The following is a 25182-nucleotide window of genomic DNA, read 5'->3' as shown; positions in this document are numbered from 1 at the left end:
TTCTGATTTCTCAGCTTTCTCTGATTTTTCTTTCACTGGGGTTGCTTCTGATTCTATTCTTTCCAACTCAAGTGCTTGAGACATGAGCTCTGAGAAGTTGCTGTGTCGAAATCCCACAACTTGCATCCTTATGCTGGGCTTCAAACCCGTCTCAAATCTCTTGCACCTTGCCTTGCTGGTGGAAAGGAGACTCCCAGCATAATGACTTAAGCGGGAGAACTCCCTCTCATACTCTGCCACTGATCTATTCTCTTGTTTCAAACTCAAAAATTCTTGCAACTTCTAAACAACATATGCATCTGGGATGTATTTCTGTCTGAATTCTCTGATAAAGTCATCCCAGGTCAGTACTGGTGGTTCAGCCAAGCTGTGGGGGATGGTCTTCCACCAATCATACGCATCCCCTTGCAGTAGCGACACATAATACTCAAACTTCAGTTCATCTTGGCAGTGCAGCTTCTTAAATACTCTGTCCATTCTTTCAAGCCATTGTTCTGCCTCTAAAGTGTCCACTGTACCCTTAAATTCTGCAACCCCATACTTTAATAATTTATCATACTGTCTGGCTGGAGGCAGTGGTTGTGTAACACCCTCCCTGTAGTAACTCCGTACATTCTACTGTTCCGGTGACTAGTGTCGGACTGGACAGCTAGAACATTCAGAAAAATATTTAAACTAAAGTGAGGAACCATAATTAACTCAAATATTAATAAGAAAAATTTAGAAAAAATTTTAGAAATAAAATACAACCAAGTTAAATGAGCCGGTGCCCTAGCAATGGGTAACCTAGTGAGAAGTTGCGGTTCTCGCAACTAGGAGCCCTAGACCCAGGGAAAAATTCATAAAATAATTTTTGGGACTCCATAGAAGGGTCATTGAGGTTCTTATGGCATTAGAATGCCAAGAAAATATTTAGAAAAATTTTTTAATCGGTACAGACAATTTTGACCCGTTAAGCCAAACGAAGGGCATTTTGGTCATTTCGCCTTCAGAGACGATTTTTGACCGACTTGTCCAATTAAGTAAATAATTATCATGATCTAAAATGTGAATAAATATTGCTAAAAATTAAATTGAAAATGAGTAGAAAAGAAAAGAAAAGAAAAATGAAAGAAATTAGGAATTATGACATCACATGATGTCATTAACATACCCCCACCCAATCACCTTTTGACAAACTGATAAAAAGAGATAAAAATGAACTTAAAATGAGATAAAAAAAAACAAAAGAAACCAGCAGTTTCCTTCTTCATACGGGCTGAAACAAGAGAGAAAGAGAAAGAAAAATAAAGAGACCTCCATGAAAGCTCTTGCTCAAGCTTTATTTTCCCTACGCTTTCCACCCCAAAACCCTAAACTTTCTTCACAAAAAATTATCCCTAAACCTTGAGGAAGCTTTAAGTAGCAGAAAATTGAAGAGAGATTAAATTTTTAACAAGCCAAGAAAGTGGTCAAAAGAGGTTAGTGTCCAAACTCTTACCATTTTTACTTAATTCATGCTTAATGCCATGAGATAAGTAGAAAATGTAAGAAAAACAAAATAAAAATTATGTGTATTTATTTCCTATAATTTTGGCAGCTTAGGGTTGATTAGGGTTGATGAGTTTGCTTGAAATAAAGTGGTTCATGGGCTGCCCTTGGTATTAAATGAGTAATTGAACCTAATTGTGTAAGTGAAATACAAAGTTTAGGCATGTATGAACATGGAAAATGTGGACAATTAACAACAATAGGGTTTGCTCATGTAATGATTTATTAACCTTGTAATGGTCAATTAGTGACCATTTGAATATGTGTGAGCAGGGAATAAAGTGAGTTAAGGCTTGGCATTTGTGTATGGGTGGGCTGCCCATGGTGACCTGCAGAATTGGACATGAGTCCAGCAGGTTTGGGCGGCCATAACTTGAATTTTACAGGTTCAATTGGTGTTTGGCCAATTGAAAATGAAATTAGATACATAATGGCACAACTTTGGTGAAGAAACCATGCCCATAAGACCAAACCAAGTGGACCAAAAACTTGCCCCAATCCGGGTGTCCTACAACCTGTTTCTGTAGAATGACCAAATGAACAGTGATTGTTCATTTGGCCATAACTCAGTGTAAAATGGCCCAATTGACCTGAAATTTTACCAGAAACAAGCTAAGATATAGACCAACAACTTTCATGAAGAAACCCCCCCAAATTATGACCAGAACTTATCCAACAAGGGAGTTGCAGTCACTATTCACTGCACTGTAGATATGGTCAGTCCAGAAAAATTCCAATCCGGCCAGTTGTGGTTTTTGGACCATAATTTGAGCTACAAAACTCTAAATGGAGTGATTCAAAAAAAGAAATTCAACTAGACAAAATAAGGAACAACTTTCATGTTTATCATTTGTCCAAATTCCCACTGCAACAGTAACTAATGGAACAGTAAAAATAAGGTATGAAAACTGAAAATTCTGCTCCATTAACTTTAAGCTTAGAAATGGTATTAGTAACCAATACTAACAAATTTTGAATGCAAAATGTGGTATGTTGGGAGTATTAAAACCAATGTACCTATTGTCTATGCAAAAGTCAAAATTTTTGTTGACTAATGAAGGGAATAGTAACACCAAAACTTGAAATTCAAAAATTATAAAACTCAAAAGTGTCAAATGCCCTAGTATACCTAACAAGATTGGTTTGGATAGTTTGGTATGCCAATAGGGTTCAGTTAGCGATCGCACATGGCATTATGCCATTCAGTGATTTCATGGCTTTTAGCCATTCGACATTGTGTTGAGACTTGGCCTCGTGCCTAATATTATTACTGACTTATTAGCCTTACATTGCCTGCGGAGATACATATGTGACCGATGATGTGACGGCCCAAGGTACTTGATATCCAGTGCCAGTTTACCCGTTTATCCAGTATAGGTTACTTGGGCAACCAAAAATGAAAGTGGACAAATTTAATAAAATAATGAATATAACAAGTATAAAATAATTAAGACCACAAATACTCATCGAAAATTTATTTGCAATAAGAAATCAATATATTCACTGCATATTTATTTTATGTTATGTCTTTTTATTTTATTATTGGCACCACTAAGCATTATTGCTTAGCGCGTTGCTTTTGCCACGCGTAGGTTCTGGAGAGATCGACCGAGAGCCCAATAGACCCACGGTGTGTGAGACCTTACTGACTCTGCATAGTGTCGTGTCACCTCACCATCTTGATTGCATTGGTAGGACACTAGGTTTCATTTTGGTATTTTGTAACTAACTTTTATTTTCTCTTGTATAATTGAGACTTATGTAATGTATTTTGATGTTAATGTAAATAGTGAAAATTATGGTTATCAATGGAAAATTTGAGTATTTATTTATTGCTTATATATGAGTACCATGAGAAATGAATGATTGAGAAATGGAAATGTTGTTGAAAAATATTGAGATTTTGATATTGGAGTTTGAGAATGATTGGATATGATTATTGGAAGTGTTTTTCACAGGTTCCGAAGAACTGTTTTCTCCATTTTTAGCCGGTACTCTGCCGGATTTTCTATAAAATTTTCGAAACCTCAAATAAATTATAATTTCAATAAATGACTTAAATGAATTATATTTCACAAGTTATATTCAAAACTATGATAAAAATTAATTAAGGAAGAATAAAAAAAAAAGATTAAGATAAAATAGAGTGTTCCGGTACACCGTGTGACATATCTTACTCGGATATACTGTAGACGGGTAAGGGGTGTCACAGGTTGTGCCACAGGTGTCTAAGGTGGAGCTTGAGCAGGCATACCCCCAGCCATTTGTTGAAATATTGCCGCCATCTGCTGCACAAACTGTGCAGAAAATTGAGGCATTTGCGGCAGTGCTCTGAGATCCACGACATTACTCAGAAAGTCGGGCTTCCTTTATGCCTCAGCTTCAACAGACTGCTCAACTGAGCGATCCCCTTCTTCCATCTCAGTCTGAAGTTAGGGTATCTCCTAAATAAGTAACACAAGGAGATTTCCCTCCGTTAGTTCATATTTATGATGTAATGCACTGTATGTAACAATTATGGACATTGAGCAGTTGTACTTAACAAGAAAGACACAAATTCTCAAGTTAAAACATACTTCAAAAATTTTTGCTCTGATACCACTAATACATGTCACACCTTACCCCTTTGTAAAGCATAACATGATCCCGTAGAATACCTAATAAACTACCGAACTTCATCTACCGATAACTTATTAAGTACCCTACAAGGGATTTTAAAATAATTTTTTTACTTTTGTTAAGTGGTGAGCGTTTTCTAATAAGTGTTTAAAACATTTAATTGAAATTAAATACTAGTTAAAAATTTTAGCCCATTTTATTTTTTCGCAAATTTTATAAAAATTTTGACAGAGTTTCGTTTATATTTTGAGAAAACAGTTCTTCAAATACCTGTAAAAAAGCACTTCCAAAAATTTTCTCAACCACTACTTCAATTTCACAATCAATCTCAACAATTTCTCAAATCTCAAAATTCAACAATCAACATTTCTCAATTTCCAAAATTCAATCATCAGTAAAATAATAGCTATCAATCTCATTCAAATTAAAATAAAACATTCCATTCATTAAAGACAACAAACTATATATATATACATCATACCAAAATCTACAGTATCAAAATTCAAACTAAATTTTATTACAACTTTACACAAACTTTGTACAAACTGCTCAAGACCGAATTTACATGTCCATACATTTATGTGCAATACATACATCAAAAGAAAATATTTACAGTCAGGGTATAAATTATACCCGATAACTCCAAGCTGATAGATTCTCAATCCTCAACAGCTCAGTCTGCTGCTCCTCTAGTCTCTATATCTGCAACAGCAATAAAAGCTATCGCTGAGTACTAGGACTCAGTGGTGCACAACATACTAAAATAATCTTTATGCAGAACTTAAATCACATTTATTCGAAGATTTGACTGAACATGAGAATTAAATACAAATCATGCATTATGAGATTTTAATCCCAAACTATTTCATTTTGAAGTGTCAAATCACATTTCATAAAACCCACAGTTAGATCATGCCATTCGAAACAAATAGAATCTCAATAGCCAGAGGCTAAAGAGAAATCACATCACAAGGCTAGCTAGCTCAAATATATGGATATCCATTCACATCCTCTTCTACTGGCACACCTCATCACTTCTCCAGAGAAGGAATCAAAATTCGAAACTAATTACCCCCACTAGTCGTGCTAGTGATGTGGGAGCCTTCCTCACCTGGTCAGCGCGCTTTTGGGAATGAAACCTCCCAAGGGACTGAAGGAACGGAAGCGTGAAAAACACAAGTTTATACCATTGAATTCAAAAATTTTCACCTAGGGTCACATGCATCATGCAAGATTTATTTTTATCTATTTGATTTCAATGATAAACAACATATTAAAACTCTTTTAATATGTTTTTGGATCTGTATTTGCCATTTAAGATTTTAAAATTAATCAGATTAATTTTAGAACCCTAGATTAAATCAAGAACGATTACACTAACCTCTTGATGCACTGCAGCGTGTCTGCGCCCTTGAGATTCGTCTTCAGGACACCAGATGTTGTCCCTCTAGCTTGTCCACACCAAGAACACCTATGGCAGCCCTTGAACAGCTTCTAAAGCCTTTTCTATTAATTAGAAATTCAAGTTCTGCCTTTTAAGAGATTAGAGATATAAACAGGACACTAGAAACAATTTCTAGTATTCTTAATTCAAGAGATTGATGGCTAATCTCTTTGAATTGATGAGTGATAAAGAAGAATAGAGGGAGGGCTGCAAAATGGCGTGACCAAGGAGTGTGGCTGCTGGTTGTATTTTATTTTCTCATAACAACACTTAAATAGCTAGGTTAACACATTAAACCCTTGCCACATGTCACCCTTTGATTAGCTCTAGGTTTAAGTGACCCAATCACATTGTGCCAAGTGTCAAACCTATATGTAATTTTGATTTTAATCATCTTACATGATTAAAAAACATTTGGCAAGCTTATGTGTTATGCCATGTGTCACCATCTCATGGTGCCACGTGTCACACTGCAAAATGACCAAAATGCCCCTGTGTCTTAATTTTGAGTTCTTCAACCCAAAATAATTATTTTTCTTCTTCTAATTAATTTATATCAAATATAAATTAATTAATTAATCTCTATTAATTAATTTCTCATTAATTAAATTCATATTTAAACACTTTAAATATAAATTTAACTTATATTATACATCCAATAATCTAGATTTGGTTTTAAGTCATGCTAGGGACTTTGCAAACTAATTGCAAACCAAACCTATTTAATTAATCAATTAAACTCTTTAATTAATTAATTAAATCATATTTAATTAGGTGATAACTTGTGTATGTGTGTGACTTACTAGGCTCATCACTAATTGGTAATGAGACATGATATCAACTCTTAATATCATCAGAACTCTTTCTTACCATAAATGATTTCTCTAAATCATTTTATAAACCTCATAGACCATGGTTAACACCTAGCATAGCATGCCATGGCCACCCAATTAGTAATAAGGTTTACCTTAAATAAACCTATAATCATATGTTACTATGCACTAGAATCTCTCTGTTACAAAATCCCAACTCAAAGTGAGTCATGGTTTATGTCAAACTCCATTTGCTATGAATATTATGTTCTCTTTTAATTCCAGTTCTTGATTAAAAGATTTTCTCATCGAAACTCTTTTACGAATAAATCTATCTGTCTGGCCAGAACTTGAAACATCAAGAACAATTAAATGAACATAGGATTTTATCTCTATTTACTTAGAGGAACAGATTCCATCTTGATCAACACCTACCTCCATATATAACTAGTAGGAGCCAACACATGCCCATATACCCATACACAATACAAGTATGAAAGCGGATCAAACTCAAACTACCTATATACAAGATAATCTGTGCTATCTCGTGTCTAAAGATTATATGCAGATATGATTTATGACAAAACATTGACAAGAGTAAACTCCATGTGCTTGTCATAAGTGTCCTTAGTTGACCTACTTATCATTTATAAGTGCCTATCATGTTTGTTATATGGCATGAGACTCACCATTCCATCTTATTTATATCTCATATAAATAACTTGGGAACAAACATGAATACAATCTTTCTGGATAAGTCATGTCCTTATTATGAAGTATCATCGATTGTGAACCTATTTATGGTACTTCGTGCTAGAAATATTGTCACTCATATTCTTAACAACTTAAGAATAATATTTCTAACAAAATATCAATGGACCTTTTCTATTACACATAAATATATTATGTAAACGGAAAAGTGGAAATGCCTTTTATTAATAAAAATATGTACAAGATACATACTAAATGATATGCTCTAGGGCATACTACTAACAATCTCCCACTAGCACTAGAGCCATTCATTACAATATCTTAGACATATCTTCTCAAGATGTCGGTCTAACTGAACTTGTGACAAAAGTTTAGTGAATGGATCAGCTGGATTTTTCAGCTGATGTTATTTTTCTGCATGGCTATATCGCCTTGCCCAACTATTTCTCTGATAATGTGGTAGCGCCTTTCTATGTGTTTGGATTTTTGTGAGACCTTAGTTCCTTAGCCTGTATGACTGCTTTATTATTGTCACAGTGTAGTGGAACTGCTGACTCAATGGAAGGAACTACTATAAGTTCTGTCACGAACTTCTTTATCCAAACAGCTTCCTTTGCAGCATCTGATGCATCAATATACTCAGCCTCTGTAGTGGAATCTGCAGTCATGCTCTGTTTGGAACTCTTCCAACTGACTGCACCTCCATTACAAATGAACACATATTTAGAGGTAGAATTTCTATCATCGATATCTGATTGGAAATCAAAATCAGTATAACCATCCAATTGCAAGTCTCCACCTCCATAAATCAAGAATAAATCCTTAGTTATTCTCAAGTACTTAAGAATATTCTTAACAGCTATCCAGTGTTCCAAACCTGGATTGGATTGATACCTGCTAGTCAAACTAATAGCATATGTGATATCCGGCCTAGTACACAATATTGCATACATTAAACTTCCAATAGCCGAAGCATATGGAATCCTGGCCATCTTATCTCTTTCTTCAGGTGTCTTTGGAGACATCTCTTTAGAAAGATGGATACCATATCTCACTGGTAACAATCCTCTCTTGGAATCAAGCATGTTAAACCTCTTTAACACCTTTTCCAAGTATAGACTTTGGGATAAACCAATTATTCTTTTCGCTCTATCTCTATAGATGCGAATTCCAAGAATATAGGTTGCCTCCCCTAAGTCTTTCTTGGAGAATGTATTTGACAACCATACCTTTATAGTCGTCAACATACCTGTGTCATTACCCATCAACAATATGTCATCCACATATAAAACAAGGAAAGTGATAGCACTGTCACTAACCTTCTTATATACACATGGCTCATCCTCATTTTTGATAAAACCAAAGGATTTAATGGCTTCATCAAAACGGATGTTCCAACTCCTCGAAGCTTGTTTCAACCCATAAATGGATCGCTTTAGCTTGCATACCTTGGAACCATCTTGGGATTCAAATCCCCTAGGTTGTTCCATGAAAATGTTTTCTTCAATGTATCCATTGAGAAAAGCTGTTTTGACATCCATCTGTCAAATCTCATAATCATAGTATTCAGCTATTGCTAATAAAATCCTAATTGATTTAAGCATGGCAACAGGCGAGAAAGTCTCCTCATAGTCGATTCCTTGCCTTTGGCAAAACCCTTTCGCTACTAGCCTTACCTTATAGGTCTTTACCTTTCCATCAGAACCAATTTTCTTCTTGAAAACCCATTTGTTCCCTATAGGTATAATACCTTCTGGTGGGTCAACAAGATCCCAAACTTGATTCTTATACATGGAATCAATCTCGGATTTCATAGCATCAATCCATTTTGAAGAGTCTATATCTGATATAGCTTCTTCATAGGTAAGTGGATCATCTCCATGATCTACTTCTTCATGAGTAGACAACTCTTGTTCTTCTTCATGAAGAAAACCATATCTCATCAGTGGGTGAGATACCAGTTGTTCTACGAGGAGCAATTTGTAGATTTTTCATCAACGGGTATTGGTTGACTAGATGGATCTATATCCATCTGATCTGTTGGTTGGTCAGAATTCTCCAATTCTAACTCTATTTGCCTTCCTTTGCCTCCTTCTTGAACAAACTGTTGTTCAAGAAAAGTGGCATCTCTACTTATGACAACCTTTTGTGAAGTAGGTAAATAAAAATAATATCCAAAACTATCTTTTGGATATCCAACAAATCGACCTTTTTCTGATCTGGTCTCCAATTTATCAGTGTTCAACTTTTTGATATAAGCTGGATAACCCCAAATCTTAACACGCTTAAGACTTGGTTTTCTTCCATGCCATATCTCATAAGGTGTGGAAGAAACTGATTTTGATGGAATCTTATTCAGAATATACAAAGCTGATTCTAATGCAAATCCCCAAAAGAAGATTGGCATATCAGTATAGCTCATCATACTACGTACCATATCCAATAGGGTACGATTTTTCCTTTCAGATATACCATTCAGCTGTGGCGTTCCTGGAGGAGTCAGCTGAGAAACAATGCCATGCTCTCTCTAGTATTTATCAAATTCAGTACTCAAATATTCACCTCCACGATCTGATCGAAGAGCTTTAATATTCTTTCCTGTTTGATTTTCTACTTCAGATTTAAATTCTTTGAACTTTTCAAAAGATTCATGTTTGTATTTCATCAAATACAAATACCCAAACCTTGATTTATCATCGAGAAAGGTAATAAAATAATGAAAACCCCCTAGCCATTTCTTTAAATGGACCACATACATCACTATGTATTAGCTCCAAAATATTTTCAGCTCTTAGCCCTTGTCCAACAAAGGGTGATCTAGTCATTTTACCCTGAAGGCAAGATTCACAAGTTGGAGTAGGCTCAGAGCCCAATGAGGATAGAATCCCCATTTTCTCCAATTTTGTAATCCTATCTTCTGCAACATGACATAATCTTAAGTGCCAAATATATTTTGAACTTGAGTTGGTTTTCACCATGGCATTGCATTCATTTAGATTGCTATACTCTGGCCAGTGGAAACATTTTCTTACTGGCAATGGAAACGCTTTCCTGTTTTCAATGGAAACACTTTCCTGTTGGCAGTGGAAACACTTTCCTTTGCCTTTGTCAGCTTTGATCTTCCTTTTCTGTTTAGCTATTTTCTTGGAAGGACTAGGAATCTGAGGTTTCTTTTTCTTATTGCCCTTCTTCTTGTTGGACTTTCCAACAGAAGAAGATGCAACCAAAGCTACCTCTTTCACTTTATTGCCTGACATATTCTTTTGGGCAATAACCAGCATGTTGAGTAAACCAGCTAAGGCGCATTCCTGTTTAGTCATATGGAAATTTGTCACAAAATTCCCAAAAGACTCAGGAAGGGACTGAAGGATCAAATCTGTCTGTAGTTGGAAATCCATGTTGAAGTCAAGATGTTCCAACTGCTCAATCAGCCAAATCATCTTGTGGACATGATCCCCAACATTCTGTCCCTCAGACATCCTCACACGGAATAGCTGTCTAGATATCTCATACCTAGCATTCCTGCTTTGCTCACCATACAACTCTTGTAGGTGAAGGAGGATCTCACTCGCACTCTGCATGTTCTCATGTTGCTTCTGTAACTCATTACTTATGGAAGCAAGCATGTAACACTTAGCTCTCATATCATGCTCCTTCCACTTGTCCAAAGTATCATGTTCCTCTTGTGTGGCCTCTGGAGGTAAGGGACCAGGAACATTTGAATCTAGAACATATCTTATATGTTCAAGGTCCAGGACAAGCTTTAAATTTCTCAGCCAATCAGACAGATTTGGTCCTGTCAACCTATTGTGATCAAGTATGCTCGCAAGGATATTGGATGGTGGTGGTTATTTTGTGCTCATTTTTATCAGAAAATTAACTGCAGAAAATAACCAGATTAATTAGTAAATGTATCATGTAATTAACCAAAATGATTATGGTCTTTTAATCAAATTGGTCCTCCCACTAACTTAGCGAATCCTACACTTCCAAAGTAGAAAACGGAAATCCTAGTTGGATGGATTTCTAGTGGGTGATTGAATTCTTAGAATTCTATTGATCATCCTCAGGTACATCCATTATTGGAATTACAATAAACTAGAAGTGAGCAACTCCTTGCCCATCACATCTCATGTGAGGTTCAATCCTTTACCTAGCCCCTAATGCTCAAAATCTCAGGTACATCCATTATTGACTTATCTTGCATTAGTTAAGTTGATCCCATTGAGCCAGTAATTATGTAAATAATTTTAATGTCCTCAGGTACATCCAATATTGGCCACCAAACCATTTACATATTTACAACATCTCATGCTTAACAATTATTCTTAAGAAAATCTCTTAAATTAATTGCATCTCATGCAACTATTTAAAATTTCTTAAAATAATTGCCCCAATGGAGGGCCTATATTATAATTACTTTAATTATAGCATATCCAACTTAATCATTTGTTTGGAAGATTTTATGGTCATTCTAATTACTATTAAGGTCTCACTTTGCACATTATCCATTTAGCATGCATATATCATATAATTGCATACATATCCATACATCTCATGCATTCATGGATAAGCAGTAAATATGGTATGATCATGGACTTTCTAAGGGATTCAATTCTGAGCCACCAAGAATTGAATCAGGGCATTCCTAGGTGCATTTCATTCATTCATTCATTTTACAAGAGTTTCTGAAGGAGTACATAATCAACACTTGATCTTGAATTCCTCCCACTGGTCCCACCAATGCTCTTGACCTCCTTGAACTTCTTGCAATCCAATATTACATAGTAATCCTTGGCATACCAAGGCGAATTTACAAGAACTTAAATAAATGAAATTACAACCCAAAAATTATTACAAACTTAATAATACATGCCCAAAATAAATTAAAATAAATTAATTAATTTACAATCCCAAAGAAACATAAAAGAAATAAATCCAATCACATTGGTCTTTTATAGTCCATGATCATCCATCATGCATATCACTATTTAACAATTAAATAAAACATACATATTTAAATTAAATTGAATATCTCATATTCAACTTAAAAATCCAGATTTGAATATGATTCAAATAAATTTAAAAATTTAGATTTGAATCTCATTCAAACAAATTTAAAAATTCATATTTGAATCACATTCAAACAACTTCAAAAATTCATATTTGAATCACATTCAAACATTTTTTTAAAAATCAGATTTGAATCACATTCAAACATTTTTTAAAAAATCAGATCTGAATTTTATTCAATCAATTTTAAAAAATCAGATTTAAATATGATTCAAACAACTTTAAAAATTCAGATTTGAATCACATTCAAACAACTTTTAAAATTCAGATTTGAATCATAATTTAATTGTGTGATTAAAAATCCTAATTAAACATTTTAATTAGTCATATGATGAACCTTTCATCATGCAACAATTGCAGAATTTAATAACAACCATGTGCGCCATGATCTTCCAAAGCCATGCGCACCATGTTGGAGTTCATCAAGCATGCCGCCACACCTCTTGATCCAACCAGCAATGGATCAATCATCTCATGATCAAATCACACAATTAAATCATATAATAAACAATCTAAATGGCAAATATAGTGGCTCTGATACCAATTGAAGGAACGGAAGCGTGAAAAACACAAGTTTATACCATTGAATTCAAAAATTTTCACCTAGGGTCACATGCATCATGCAAGATTTATTTTTATCTATTTGATTTCAATGATAAACAACATATTAAAACTCTTTTAATATGTTTTTGGATCTGTATTTGCCATTTAAGATTTTAAAATTAATCAGATTAATTTTAGAACCCTAGATTAAATAAAGAATGATTACACTAACCTCTTGATGCACTGCAGCGTGTCTGCGCCCTTGAGATTCGTCTTCAGGACACCAGATGTTGTCCCTCTAGCTTGTCCACACTAAGAACACCTATGGCAGCCCTTGAACAGCTTCTAAAGCCTTTTCTATTAATTAGAAATTCAAGTTTTGCCTTTTAAGAGATTAGAGATGTAAACAGGACACTAGAAACAATTTCTAGTGTTCTTAATTCAAGAGATTGATGGCTAATCTCTTTGAATTGATGAGAGATAAAGAAGAATAGAGGGAGGGCTGCAAAATGGCGTGACCAAGGAGTGTGGCTGCTGGTTGTATTTTATTTTCTCATAACAACACTTAAATAGCTAGGTTAACACATTAAACCCTTGCCACATATCACCCTTTGATTAGCTCTAGGTTTATGTGACCCAATCACATTGTGCCAAGTGTCAAACCTATATGTAATCTTGATTTTAATCATCTTACATGATTAAAAAATATTTGGAAAGCTTATGTGTTATGCCATGTGTCACCATCTCATGGTGCCACGTGTCACACTGCAAAATGACCAAAATGCCCCTGTGTCTTAATTTTGAGTTCTTCAACCCAAAATAATTATTTTTCTTCTTCTAATTAATTTATATCAAATATAAATTAATTAATTAATCTCTATTAATTAATTTTTCATTAATTAAATTCATATTTAAACACTTTAAATATAAATTTAACTTATATTATACATCCAATAATCTAGATTTGGTTTCAAGTCATGCTAGGGACTTTGCAAACTAATTGCAAACCAAACCTATTTAATTAATCAATTAAACTCTTTAATTAATTAATTAAATCATATTTAATTAGGTGATAACTTGTGTATGTGTGTGACTTACTAGGCTCATCACTAATTGGCAATGAGACATGATATCAACTCTTAATATCATCAGAACTCTTTCTTACCATAAATGATTTCTCTAAATCATTTTATGAACCTCATAGACCATGGTTAACACCTAGCATAGCATGCCATGGCCACCCAATTAGTAATAAGGTTTACCTTAAATGAACCTATAATCATATGTTACCATGCACTAGAATCTCTCTGTTACAAAATCCCAACTCAAGCCGAGTCATGGTTTATATCAAACTCCATTTGCTATGAATATTATGTTCTCTTTTAATTCCAGTTCTTGATTAAAAGATTTTCTCATCGTAAACTCTTTTCAATAAATCTATCTGTCCTGGCCAGGAACTTGAAACATCAAGAACAATTAAATGAACATAGGATTTTATCTCTATTTACTTAGAGGAACAGATTCCATCTTGATCAACACCTACCTCAATATATAACTAGTAGGAGCCAACACATGCCCATATACCCATACACAAGTAAGTATGAAAGCGAGATCAAACTCAAACTACCTATATACAAGATAACTGCTATCTCGTGTCTAAAGATTATATGCACTGATATGATTTATGACAAAACATTGACAAGAGTAAACTCCATGTGCTTGTCATAAGTGTCACTGGTTCGGCCTATTTATCATTTATAAGTGCCTATCATGTTTGTTATATGGCATGAGACTCACCATTCCATCTTATTTATATCTCATATAAATAACTTGGGAACAAACATGAATACAATCTTTCTAGATAAGTCATGTCCTTATTATGAAGTATCCTTGATTGTGAACCTATTTATGGTACTTCGTGCTAGAAATATTGTCACTCATATTCTTAACAACTTAAGAATAATATTTCTAACAAAATATCAATGGACCTTTTCTATTACACATAAATATATTATGTAAACGGAAAAGTGGAAATGCCTTTTATTAATAAAAATATGTACAAGATACATACTAAATGATATGCTCTAGGGCATACTATCAACAGGGACAAATCCGTGAGGTCCATGGGCCAAAGCGGACAATACTAACTGGAGAAGGATCGGGCTGTTACAAGTGAGGTGTTCAAATATATGGTCATAATACTATGGTTTTAAAACTCATCTTAACAATTTGCCAAACATTGTCATTTCAAATATACACAATAACTTTCACAATTTAAATCAAAACATCATAAATAAGGCCACAATAAATTTTCAACAATTCAAAGCAAAAGTAAAATGCATATTTCATTCACTTTATCAATAAGTTTTAAAGCATAGTGATGTTGTGCACACACCTCAAGCGAGTCACCTCTTGGCCTTGACTCGGTTCCTCGGGTTCTTTCCCGGTATTCTTTTCAACTGAAATACACAATTTTACAGTGTTTCAGTAACATAACTTAGTATAAATCCAAAAATAAATTTAACTTCACTTTTACCTAGCTCTAACTTGTTAAACTCGACGTTCCTTAAATTTTGTGTTTTGGGGTTACTATTCACTACACTATTCAAGTCAAATTGTTGACTTTCTAAGGCTTAATAGGTATGAGAATTCCAACTTCACCCACATACCACATTTTGGTCATTAAATTTGTTGGTTTTGGTTGTTTATTCAAATTCTAAGTCTTTTTAGGCAAATTTGATAATTTTCAGTTTTGGAGTCTAAGGTTGCACTATTCCATTGGTCACTTTTCTGTTGGAATTTAGTAGAACTTCCTTCACAGAAAATGTTCCCCATTGTCTTAAGTTTATTCTCCTTTTTGAATCACTCCAATTGGAGTTTTTTAACTCAAGTTATAGCCATTTGAACCATAACTGCCGGATTGGACACAACCCAGAATTCTAGGCAATTTTCTGTGCCGGCAGTTTTAGGTCACCAACTTGGGGTGGCCAAATGACTTGGTTAATGGCATAATTTGGGTTTGTGTTCTTCATGAAAGTTTTAGGTCTATATCTCATCTAACCACTGGTAAAATTTCAGGTCATTTAGACCTGCCCAACTCGAGTTATAGCCAAATGAATAAATACTATTCATTTGGTCAGTTTGTACAGAGGCAGACTATGATTTTTCAACTTTGGTCAATTTGTTCACTAGGTTTTGGTCACTTTTTGGGCATGCTTCCGAAATAAAAATTGTGTTATTTAGTGTCTATTTTCATCCTCAATTGGTCCCATACCAATTGGACTTGTAAAATTTCATTTTTGGTCTCTCAAAGGAAATTTAGTCATGCTACCAGCAGCATGACCATACTCCATCCGAATTTGGCTTTGATTCAAACACTTCTAACACACTTAATTAGGTCACAAATGACCATTTCTCACTTCACATTAGGTCAAAAAACCATTTACCACTTCCTCACAATTTTGGTCTCTAAACCCTAATTCACAACCTCATGCATTTAGCTAATTCAAAGCATATAAACACAATCTTTCAACTCATTCAAGCATCCTAACATGTTTAACTCAATCAAACTCATGCAAATCACCCTCCCCTTCATGCTGGCCGAATTTCAGTTTAGTCCCTCACACATATTTTTATTTCATTTCTTTAGTTTCTAAGCTCATTTAAGTAACTAAACATGCATTTAAAGTAGAAAGTTAAAAGTTAGCATGCTAACCTTTCTTAGGTGTCTTTTTCCTCTTCTTATTTCTCCTCCTTTCTTCTTCTTTTTGTAGACAATAGCTAAATCAAGGGTCTAGGTTAAGATTTACTTAAGGACTTTAGGGGAATTCATGGTTAATTTAGGGTATATGAAGCTTGACTTAAGAGCTCTAATGGAGTTTAGAAATGGTGAGGGAGAGAGAAAATGAGGGCGGCATAAGGTGAGGAAGAAGAAGACTTTTGATTTTTTTTTTTTCTTTTCTTTTCCTTCTTTTATGTCTTATGAAAGATCAAAAATCAATTTAATTAAATATATTAACTATTATTTTTATGGCATCATACATGATGTCATGCATAAAGTTATCACCTTTTTAACTTTTTCATTTCCTTTTTTTTTCTATTTATTTTTGTATTAGTTCTTTAATTTAATTCTCAATTCCGAAATTTTCTTTTCTCCGATTTTATTTGACAATTAGGTCAGGAGTCAGCTCTCGGGGTTAATTGATCAAATTGCCCCTCGCCGGTTCATCTCGGTTTGCAAATAATCCAATATTTCTTTCGGCTCCCTGACCTAATTATTTGACTGGCTTAACAGTTCTTTTTCATGATTTTCTCTTTTCCACTGTGTTTATAATGGTCCTAAGGACCGCAGCGTCATATTTTACGGTTCGAAATTTGAGTTTAAATCGACTTCGCAGTCGTTCCCGAGAAGGTCACCCATCGCTGTGACTCTCAGCTCGTTTATCTTCTTATGTTCTGTTCTTCTTATTTATACTTAACTAATTGGCAATTACTAATTATTGGTGTTTATGGCTTCTCTAGTTGTCTTAAGTGTGGTTCTAATCTCCTTAATTGTCCGAACCGACACCGGTCACCGGAACAGTAAAATATACCAGACTATACAAATAGGGATGTTACAATATAGTCGTAATATAATTAATTAATAAATTAATATTGTATAAAAAATTTTGTAAAGGAAAATGTGCAGTAATCCTTTGATCATTTAATCATCATCAATCAATAATATTTAGATATTATGTAAATTTAAAATACATACAATCACACAAAATAAAATAAAAAAAATAATAACATAAAATTTATATAGTTTGATTGTAAGATCTATGTCTATAGACAAGACCAGAGAAAAAAATTTTACTACAATGAAAAAAATATGATATAATCACTCAGAACTCTCAAACTCTAACCCTAGTGTGTTTTTGAAATATCTCACAAATCACCACAAAAGGTGAAAAATATAATAATTTACATTGGTCCATACAACGGCAGGGTATTGCCCTCGTACCCCTTTATTCTAATCGAATTGCAACATGAAACTTTCAAGTTAATCACAATTTAAGTCTATAAAGACATATCAAGTTCCATGCTACATTAAATAACAGATAAATCTTTCAAAAACTATAATTATGATATTGTGTCAAATATTTATATGTTCAATGACTAATTAATTTCTATTTGAAAGAAGAAAATTAAACCGAGGAGATTAAATTGCAACTTTCATCTAATCCTCTAATTTAATATCCATCATATATTACCACTTGCGATAATGTAACTTGAAAGAAACTTCAATTTGATGGTCAAATGGAATTCAAATTTTTGGCCTTCAAATGGAATTATAACTTGGGAGAAATCAGACTTTGAATTTGCCTCAAACGGAATTATAACTTAGGAGAAGTCAAGACTTCAATTCTTAATTTCATCCAATCATCCATCAAGGAATTGGCACATGCCATTGTAACTTTGTCAAATTTGTGCATTTTTTCCTATTATATTTTGTTAGTGGAAGCACAGTGAGAGATTTATGTGGGAACCCAATATAGTTGATTATAGATGAGATTGCAAGCCACTTGGGTTTTTCAAAAAAAGAAAAAGAATTGAAAGAATTGGATTTGATTAAGTTTTAAAAAAAAAAATTAGTGAGATTTATTATTAAAATTTTAAAAAACCCTAATCAAAATAAAGTTCATCTCTTTGTAAACAAAGTAAATAAATTTATTTTATTTTTAAATTATTTTAAATAATAATTAGATAAATTTTATTATTTTAAAAATTATTTTAAACATAAATATTTTATAATAAAATTATTTAAATTAAATTCTAATTTGGCGAGTCATAATAACGCGTAATGGACCTTTTCAATGGAGAAGTCCACAAGAGTTGTCGAAGTCATATTTTTACCATATTAAATTGTTACTATATTATGGTAGAAATTTCTTGGTAGCCTTATTCTTATAGAAAGATCTCTCAAAATCATTATAATCAAATCAGAATTTAATTAATTACTTTAGTTGTTTGAACCTAAAATGTGGCTGATAGAAAATTACAGGGATTGCAATGGAAGCCACAGAGAAACTCCGAGACCCTTTCTTTTTTATTTTGAAAATTTTTAAAAGAGATATGAACTGCCAAACTTTAAATCTCTTGTTAACATTCTCTCTACTAGAGAGAAAATTTTCATTAATCTCATGTTGAAATCCTAATGGATGAACGTCCAGCGCTTATATAATTGCCAAAAGATAATTTATCTACAACGTAACCAGAGAAGAAATATGACTAAACGCTAAGGTTAATTAATTAATTAGAAAAAGATTAAGTGCCTATTTAATTAGTTGAGCAGTTAAATTTTAGGCTTTCAATTGCTAACTTGAAATCTTTGGTAAACGTAATCTTTTTAGATTAATTTCAACTACTTAAAAATATTAATTGTATGTTGAAAATTTTCAACAACTATCATGATTTCGCATCAAGAGTTCCTCTTTTATTTCAACTTTTTACCATTGTTATCATTGTTTGTATGACTTTTTATGTGTCAGTAGCTCCACTTTTAATTGAAGTTATGAAGATCTTCCCAAACTCTAATACTAATTGTTGTGCTCTGCATAAACGTGTAAACTACAAATAAATAAAGTAAATACATAAATACCAATATTTACATAGTTTATCCTCTCTAAATAGGGTTATATACACAGACATACCATCTTTCACCATCAATAATAATAAATCATCAATTACAAGCTCAAAACTACACCATCCATTGACCTAATCACACCCAAAATAACCTTTGCATCAAACAACTACTCATAGTTCTTCTAAGTCTCATTTAAATATAACCTAATATATTTACTATTTTAACTATTAAAGGCCCCCTTCCTCTTGGAATATACCTTTCTCTACCTAAAGTGAAACATCTTTCCTTTCATGGGACTATAATGGGCAAGAGTCATTCATCAATAGCCAAAGTCACTCATCAACAATTGGCTAAGCCACTCCTCCATGAGCTCAATGCCTTTTCTTCACAGTAGGTGAATGCCGCTCTGCAGTAATGGGTAAAATCAAATAACTTTTTCAATATATTCTTATTTAAAGTGTTAATCCCTCAATTATAATCTAATAAGGAATCTCACTCAATTTAGAAATAACATTAAAATAGAAATTTTATTTCCACTCAAATTAGGAAAAGACATCACTCTATATCTCACTAAGATTTTGAATCACCCAAAATTTTCTTTTGATTAATTTTTTAAATGCTTAAAACTTCATAAAATGTGAAAAATATTTTATAAAAAAAAATGATTTCCACTACTAATTACATGCCACATAATTCATTTGAGTCATTTTAAGGGCTACTTATTTTGTTTTATTTTCCAAGGGAGGGTTAATTAAAGATGTGTTTATTAGGTGGTATTTTATAAATGAATAATGTTAATATTCTATAATGATTTGGAGTAGGGATAATTGTCTCTTAGAAAGCCTAGATATCATCTTACTTCTTTAAATTAGCTTTTAAATTAGTTTTTGAGAGTGAGTTATACTTATTATGTTTTTAATATTTTAAAGATTTATTTTTAATAAAATATTTAATTTAGTCTTTATATTTATTAAAATTTAGTTTTTTTTAACTTTTATTCAATTTAACTTAAAAGTTTCTATTTAAGTTCAATTTAGCTAAAAAATAAAAATTTATGGACTAAATTTTTTTTTTAAATAAAAAATTAAGAAGTTTAATTTCTTAATTTTGAGACTAAATTTTTTGATTTCTTGATTTAAATTTAAAAATTAAAAAAATTTAATTTCTTAATTTTTATTATTTTTAAGCTAAATTAAAATTAAAATTTTTGAATCAAATTAAACAAAAAAATTAAAAATAAATTAAATTAAACTTCCTCGATGTAATTTAGCTTTTAGCCATTTATTTTTCCATGCTTCAAATTCATACGAATGATGGGTCACCGTCTGTTGGTTGTGTTGGCTTCCTTCTCGCATTCCTCCGGGTTTTTTTTCAACCCCTAATCAGCTTGATATCCAAAATATTTACTAGAGGCTTACACCGTCTTCTTTTCTCGAGAAGTCTAGATAGGCTTGTGGAGGTTATTTAAATCTTGGGCATTGATTTTGGTTATGGGTAATGGGCTCATCCTGGACTAGAATTAGATAATAGGGAAAAGGAAAGCCTTTTCAAGCAAGTCCAAATTAATCGGAGAAAGGAGGTCTTTAATTATTGCAATTATTGTTTACTGGGAAAGCAATTGGGTCAGAGATGATGTTAATTTCGGCAGTATTTGTTGCTGGAGTTTCAAGAACATAAGTTAGATTTCAAACGTTTACAATTCTAGAAGATTTTTTCAAAGAATCCACTAACCCTTTAAAAATTGTTTATAAATTGATAGATTAGTGTTTAGGTTAATTAGGGGCTGCTGGGCTACAACCTTCTCTAGTTACAAACTTAATTAGCCATTTATGTATATTATATTCCTGGGAAAGAGTTGCATTACAGGTAGGATTTTAGATGGTTCCCAGAAGAGATATAAGCATTACCTCGAAGGATACCAAGTGAGTCAACCTCGATTAATTACGTTGGTGATGTAGGTTAATATAAATTTAAATTTATATAAAAAATAAGTTTAATAAATTTTAAATTAAATATTTATATTGAGATCTCTCTTTCCTTTATTTGTTGGATGCAATGCAGATCTCAATTGTAAATATGGCTGCTATAGAGCATAGCCCCAAAGGATAATAAAAATAATAATAATAAAGGCTAAAGTAGTTTAAAATTTTTAGCTAACAGTACAACCAAAAAGAATGAATAATAAGGAAATTAAGAAATAATGGCAAGGGGAACAACTCAACTCCCCATGTATTGTGATCTAAAATCATTTATTTAAATTCTATAGCCTAACTATAATTAATTTCTCCATATGGGAGCAATGAATTGAATAAATTATAGAATTTAATCATCTTTATTTTCATCTGGTCTGTAGAGTTGCACTGGACGTCCATTTGTTGGCTGAGTTGGTCTTGCATTTGTGTCGGAGTCCTGCAAAATATAATCATCAGAATATGCAACTAATTGCTTGTATAAAAATGATCAGAAACAAGGAATCTATAGAACTCACATCATGAACCGCTACGCGAAGCAATCTCACTTGTTCTTTGGTAACAGTCCTCACCTGAAATTAAAAAAAGGAGTTTAGTAATCTTGAAAAGAAAATTATAACAGAAGAATTTGATTTTCTGGTTAATTGATTATGCAAACCTTTCTGACAATGGTCCAGAGGACATTTTCAGTGCAAGGAGGAGTTGTAAGAGATCCCATGTATCTATAATACTTTCTACTACCTATCTTGATGTCTTTTGGGTTAACGACACCCACCACTGTCTCTGTTTCTCCGTTGCCAGCCACCATTCTTAAATGGTCTGTGATCTGATGGAAAAACACAACAATTAAGCATACATATTGTAGAAAGAAAGAGAGAGATGGTGGTCCCTTATGTAGAACTTACAGATGACAAGAAAGAGTCTGGCCTTCCTATTATGTACATAATCCCAACCACAGCAACCTTTCCATCTTGGCTCTCATGAACCATATGCAGCTCTAGAGCAAACTTCCTGCCACTGATGGTGTGCTCAGAAGGAGAGTGCCAATGACACTGTTTGAGAACATATTCAGTTCCATTTATTTCAAGAGTTCCTGCACCACTTTCCCATTCCAACTGCATCCACAGAAAAGAAAATTTTGAAGGGATGATTGCAGTCCTATAAATCAAAATATTGTTTCAATACAACTAATTATGAGAACTTTCTGAATTTTGATTTCATCCTTTAATTGCTTTTAGATCTACTCAACACATCTCACCTAACACCACTTAGAAGTTCAAATCTCATAGTAGTGTTATATATATATATATATATATATATATATATATATATATATATATATAAAATCTTGTAACCTAACTATATATAGGCCTAGGTTAATTACCATAGTTTTATAATAAAAGTTTAATTTTTAACTCTTACCATCATATCATGGCCCCTGTTCTTAAGAGTGGCATTGGAAGGCTTGTAGCTTCTGTTAAGTCTCCCTAAATGAGAAACTACTTCAACTCTCTCGTTCAGCAAATCAATAGGAGACTGCATAGATCCTTTGCTACAATTACCCCATTCTGGATGAATCTCTCCCCATCGAGCTGGCCCCTTTTCACTATTTTTGTCGTAATCAAATTCTCTCTCATCATCTGAACACAAAATATACATCAACTTATCGTCAGACGATTACTCTAAATAAATACAAAATACAAGTACATAGTATCATAGATTTCGCAATAGTTCTTGCAGTGCCTTGCTAAATAGAGCCTTACCAACTTCTTGAGATCTTGCTGGGAGGGTATGCAAGAGAAGAGAAATCAAGAAAATGGAACACAACAACTTGATTGCTAGCTTTTCCATATCTTCTAGCGAAAATTAGACTTCAACACCTGATAAAGATTAAAAAGAAGTAGAGGCTTAATAGTGAGTGTTTATGGCTTTTCTTTCCAAGAATGAAGCAAGCTTGCCCTCATATATAGCATCAATCTCAAATGTGAATATGGAAAAAATAAAATAAAAGAAAGAAAAGATTAGTTGAGTTTCCGCTCCTTTCCCGATCCACCAAGTGTCCATTTTGGCTTACAAATTTGAACATAGGAAGGGAAGCAGAAAGTTAACGCAGTCAACCATTGCTTCATTGATTGTTAGTAGTCAAGTCATATATATTATTTTATGATTACTTTTAAGAGAAATCCCACAGGTAGTCTTTGGATGTTCTATTCTTATGAAACTGCTTCCCTTCACCAGATGATCTAGAATCCACTACATTTTCTATATTAGGATTAAAAAATTTTTAAAAAAAAATTTCTCCCCTTATATTTTAATTTAATAAATAAAATTATGAATAATAAAATAGAAAACAAGATTACACTAACCTATCAGGTTTTAGAATATATTTAAGTTTAATTAAATACTATGAATTTCGTTAAATATGAAATGTATATACATATAGTGGGTGGAGTAGGTAGTTTAATTAATTAAGTAATTAATTAATTAATTAGGTGATGATGAAGGCGCTAACATATTATATAAATTAAATTCAATTTATTATTTCAGTAAAAAACGATCATTCATACAAAGATTAAAAAATATTTCATTTTAATATTAAAATTTAAATCCTAATCAATAAAATAGAAAATAAATCTGCCACGTACTTAAAAACTCAATTAACTCTTTTCACATGTTAATTCTAAATGATATAAGTTAAAATCAGCTGTCAATTCTGAGATGACCAAATTTCATTTTCCAACTACTCTTTGAATTGGGCCGCACGCCTTTATTAAAAAAAGAGAGGCATAGAAGCCTAAGTCAAATGGGATTTCAACCTTACAGAAATTAGTCTACAGTAGTTTTCGCATGGGGCACATCTACAATTCTAAACCCATACAACAATGATAATTAAGTCGTTTAAATTATAAAAATTAATTTATAAATATATAATATTTATAAATTAATTTAAATTTATAAAAATTTAATATTTTAAACAATTACGTATTTTATTAAAATGTTTTTAAATTTTTGATAAATAATGAATATATTTAATAAAAAATAACTTATAAATATATTTATTATTAGAATGATTAAAAATATATTAAATGAGATTTATAATAAAATTTTAAAAAATAAATAAAAATAATATATTAAAATACTTAATTAAATTAATTTATAAGAATAGAGTTTATAAGTATAAAAATTAAAAGTTAATTAAATTTTTTGCATTGTACATCAACAATTCTCGACCCGTTCATGAATAGAGCAAAATCAATGACAAGAAAATTTCTGAAAATTGGAATTCTAAATGCTCATGTAACATCTGACTTTAGGGGACAAGAAAGGAGACCAAATCAATATTTGTGCAATGTACATGGAAAAGTCTTCATGCTTGAATTTACAGGAAAATTATATGTATCATTCATTAAAATGTTAGTCATTTATAAATTAAAAAAGAATATATCCCACATAAATATAAGTAAAAATATATATACATCGAATGCAATGAATATGCACAAATTCAAATCAATCGTTGAGACTTATGAAAATATATTAATCTAACGGTTGGCACAATTTTATATATTAGTAAATTTGCGTCGTATAGTATAAGTCTTTATATATTAACATTATCGACTTGTTTTTATTTTATTGATTAAGATTTAATTTTAAAATTAAATTATAAATAAATTACTATTCAATTATGAATTTATTATTAATTTAATATGAATTAATATATTTAATTAAATTGATGAGTTGTTTCTAAATATTTGCAGCGGGAGATATTATCACTATCTATATGGATAGAAATTAAATTTTCTCTTCAGATAATTTTACTGATGCACTTTTTATATTCATTTAATGTGTTGAAAATCA

General features: G+C 32.3%; 1 protein-coding gene across 1 annotated transcript; it reads right to left on the bottom strand.

Annotated features, from left to right (window-relative positions):
• Positions 1 to 21462: 21462 nt before the first annotated feature.
• Positions 21463 to 23388, bottom strand: LOC110651826 (alpha carbonic anhydrase 7-like). The gene is made up of 6 exons (XM_021807264.2): positions 23091 to 23388; positions 22750 to 22967; positions 22233 to 22442; positions 21986 to 22153; positions 21846 to 21899; positions 21463 to 21766 (listed from the first exon to the last, which is right to left on the bottom strand). The coding sequence occupies exons 1-6, from the start codon at positions 23176 to 23178 to the stop codon at positions 21680 to 21682; spliced, it is 825 nt and encodes a 274-aa protein (XP_021662956.2). The 5' UTR covers positions 23179 to 23388; the 3' UTR covers positions 21463 to 21679.
• Between the last annotated feature and the right edge of the window lie 1794 nt (positions 23389 to 25182).

The sequence above is a fragment of the Hevea brasiliensis genome, chromosome 6 (assembly GCF_030052815.1).
Source record: "Hevea brasiliensis isolate MT/VB/25A 57/8 chromosome 6, ASM3005281v1, whole genome shotgun sequence".
NCBI lineage: Eukaryota > Viridiplantae > Streptophyta > Magnoliopsida > Malpighiales > Euphorbiaceae > Hevea > Hevea brasiliensis.
The sequence above is the reverse complement of the archived record's forward strand: the minus strand, read 5'-3'. Positions and strand labels throughout refer to the sequence as shown.

Coding starts and splice junctions, on each gene's coding strand:
- LOC110651826 (XM_021807264.2), bottom strand. CDS start 23,178: ATGGAAAAGCTAGCAATCAAGTTGTTGTGTTCCATTTTCTTGATTTCT. Junction 22,968..23,090: donor AGCAAGATCTCAAGAAGTTG/GTAAGGCTCTAT, acceptor TTTTGTGTTCAG/ATGATGAGAGAGAATTTGAT. Junction 21,767..21,845: donor TTCGCGTAGCGGTTCATGAT/GTGAGTTCTATA, acceptor TATATTTTGCAG/GACTCCGACACAAATGCAAG.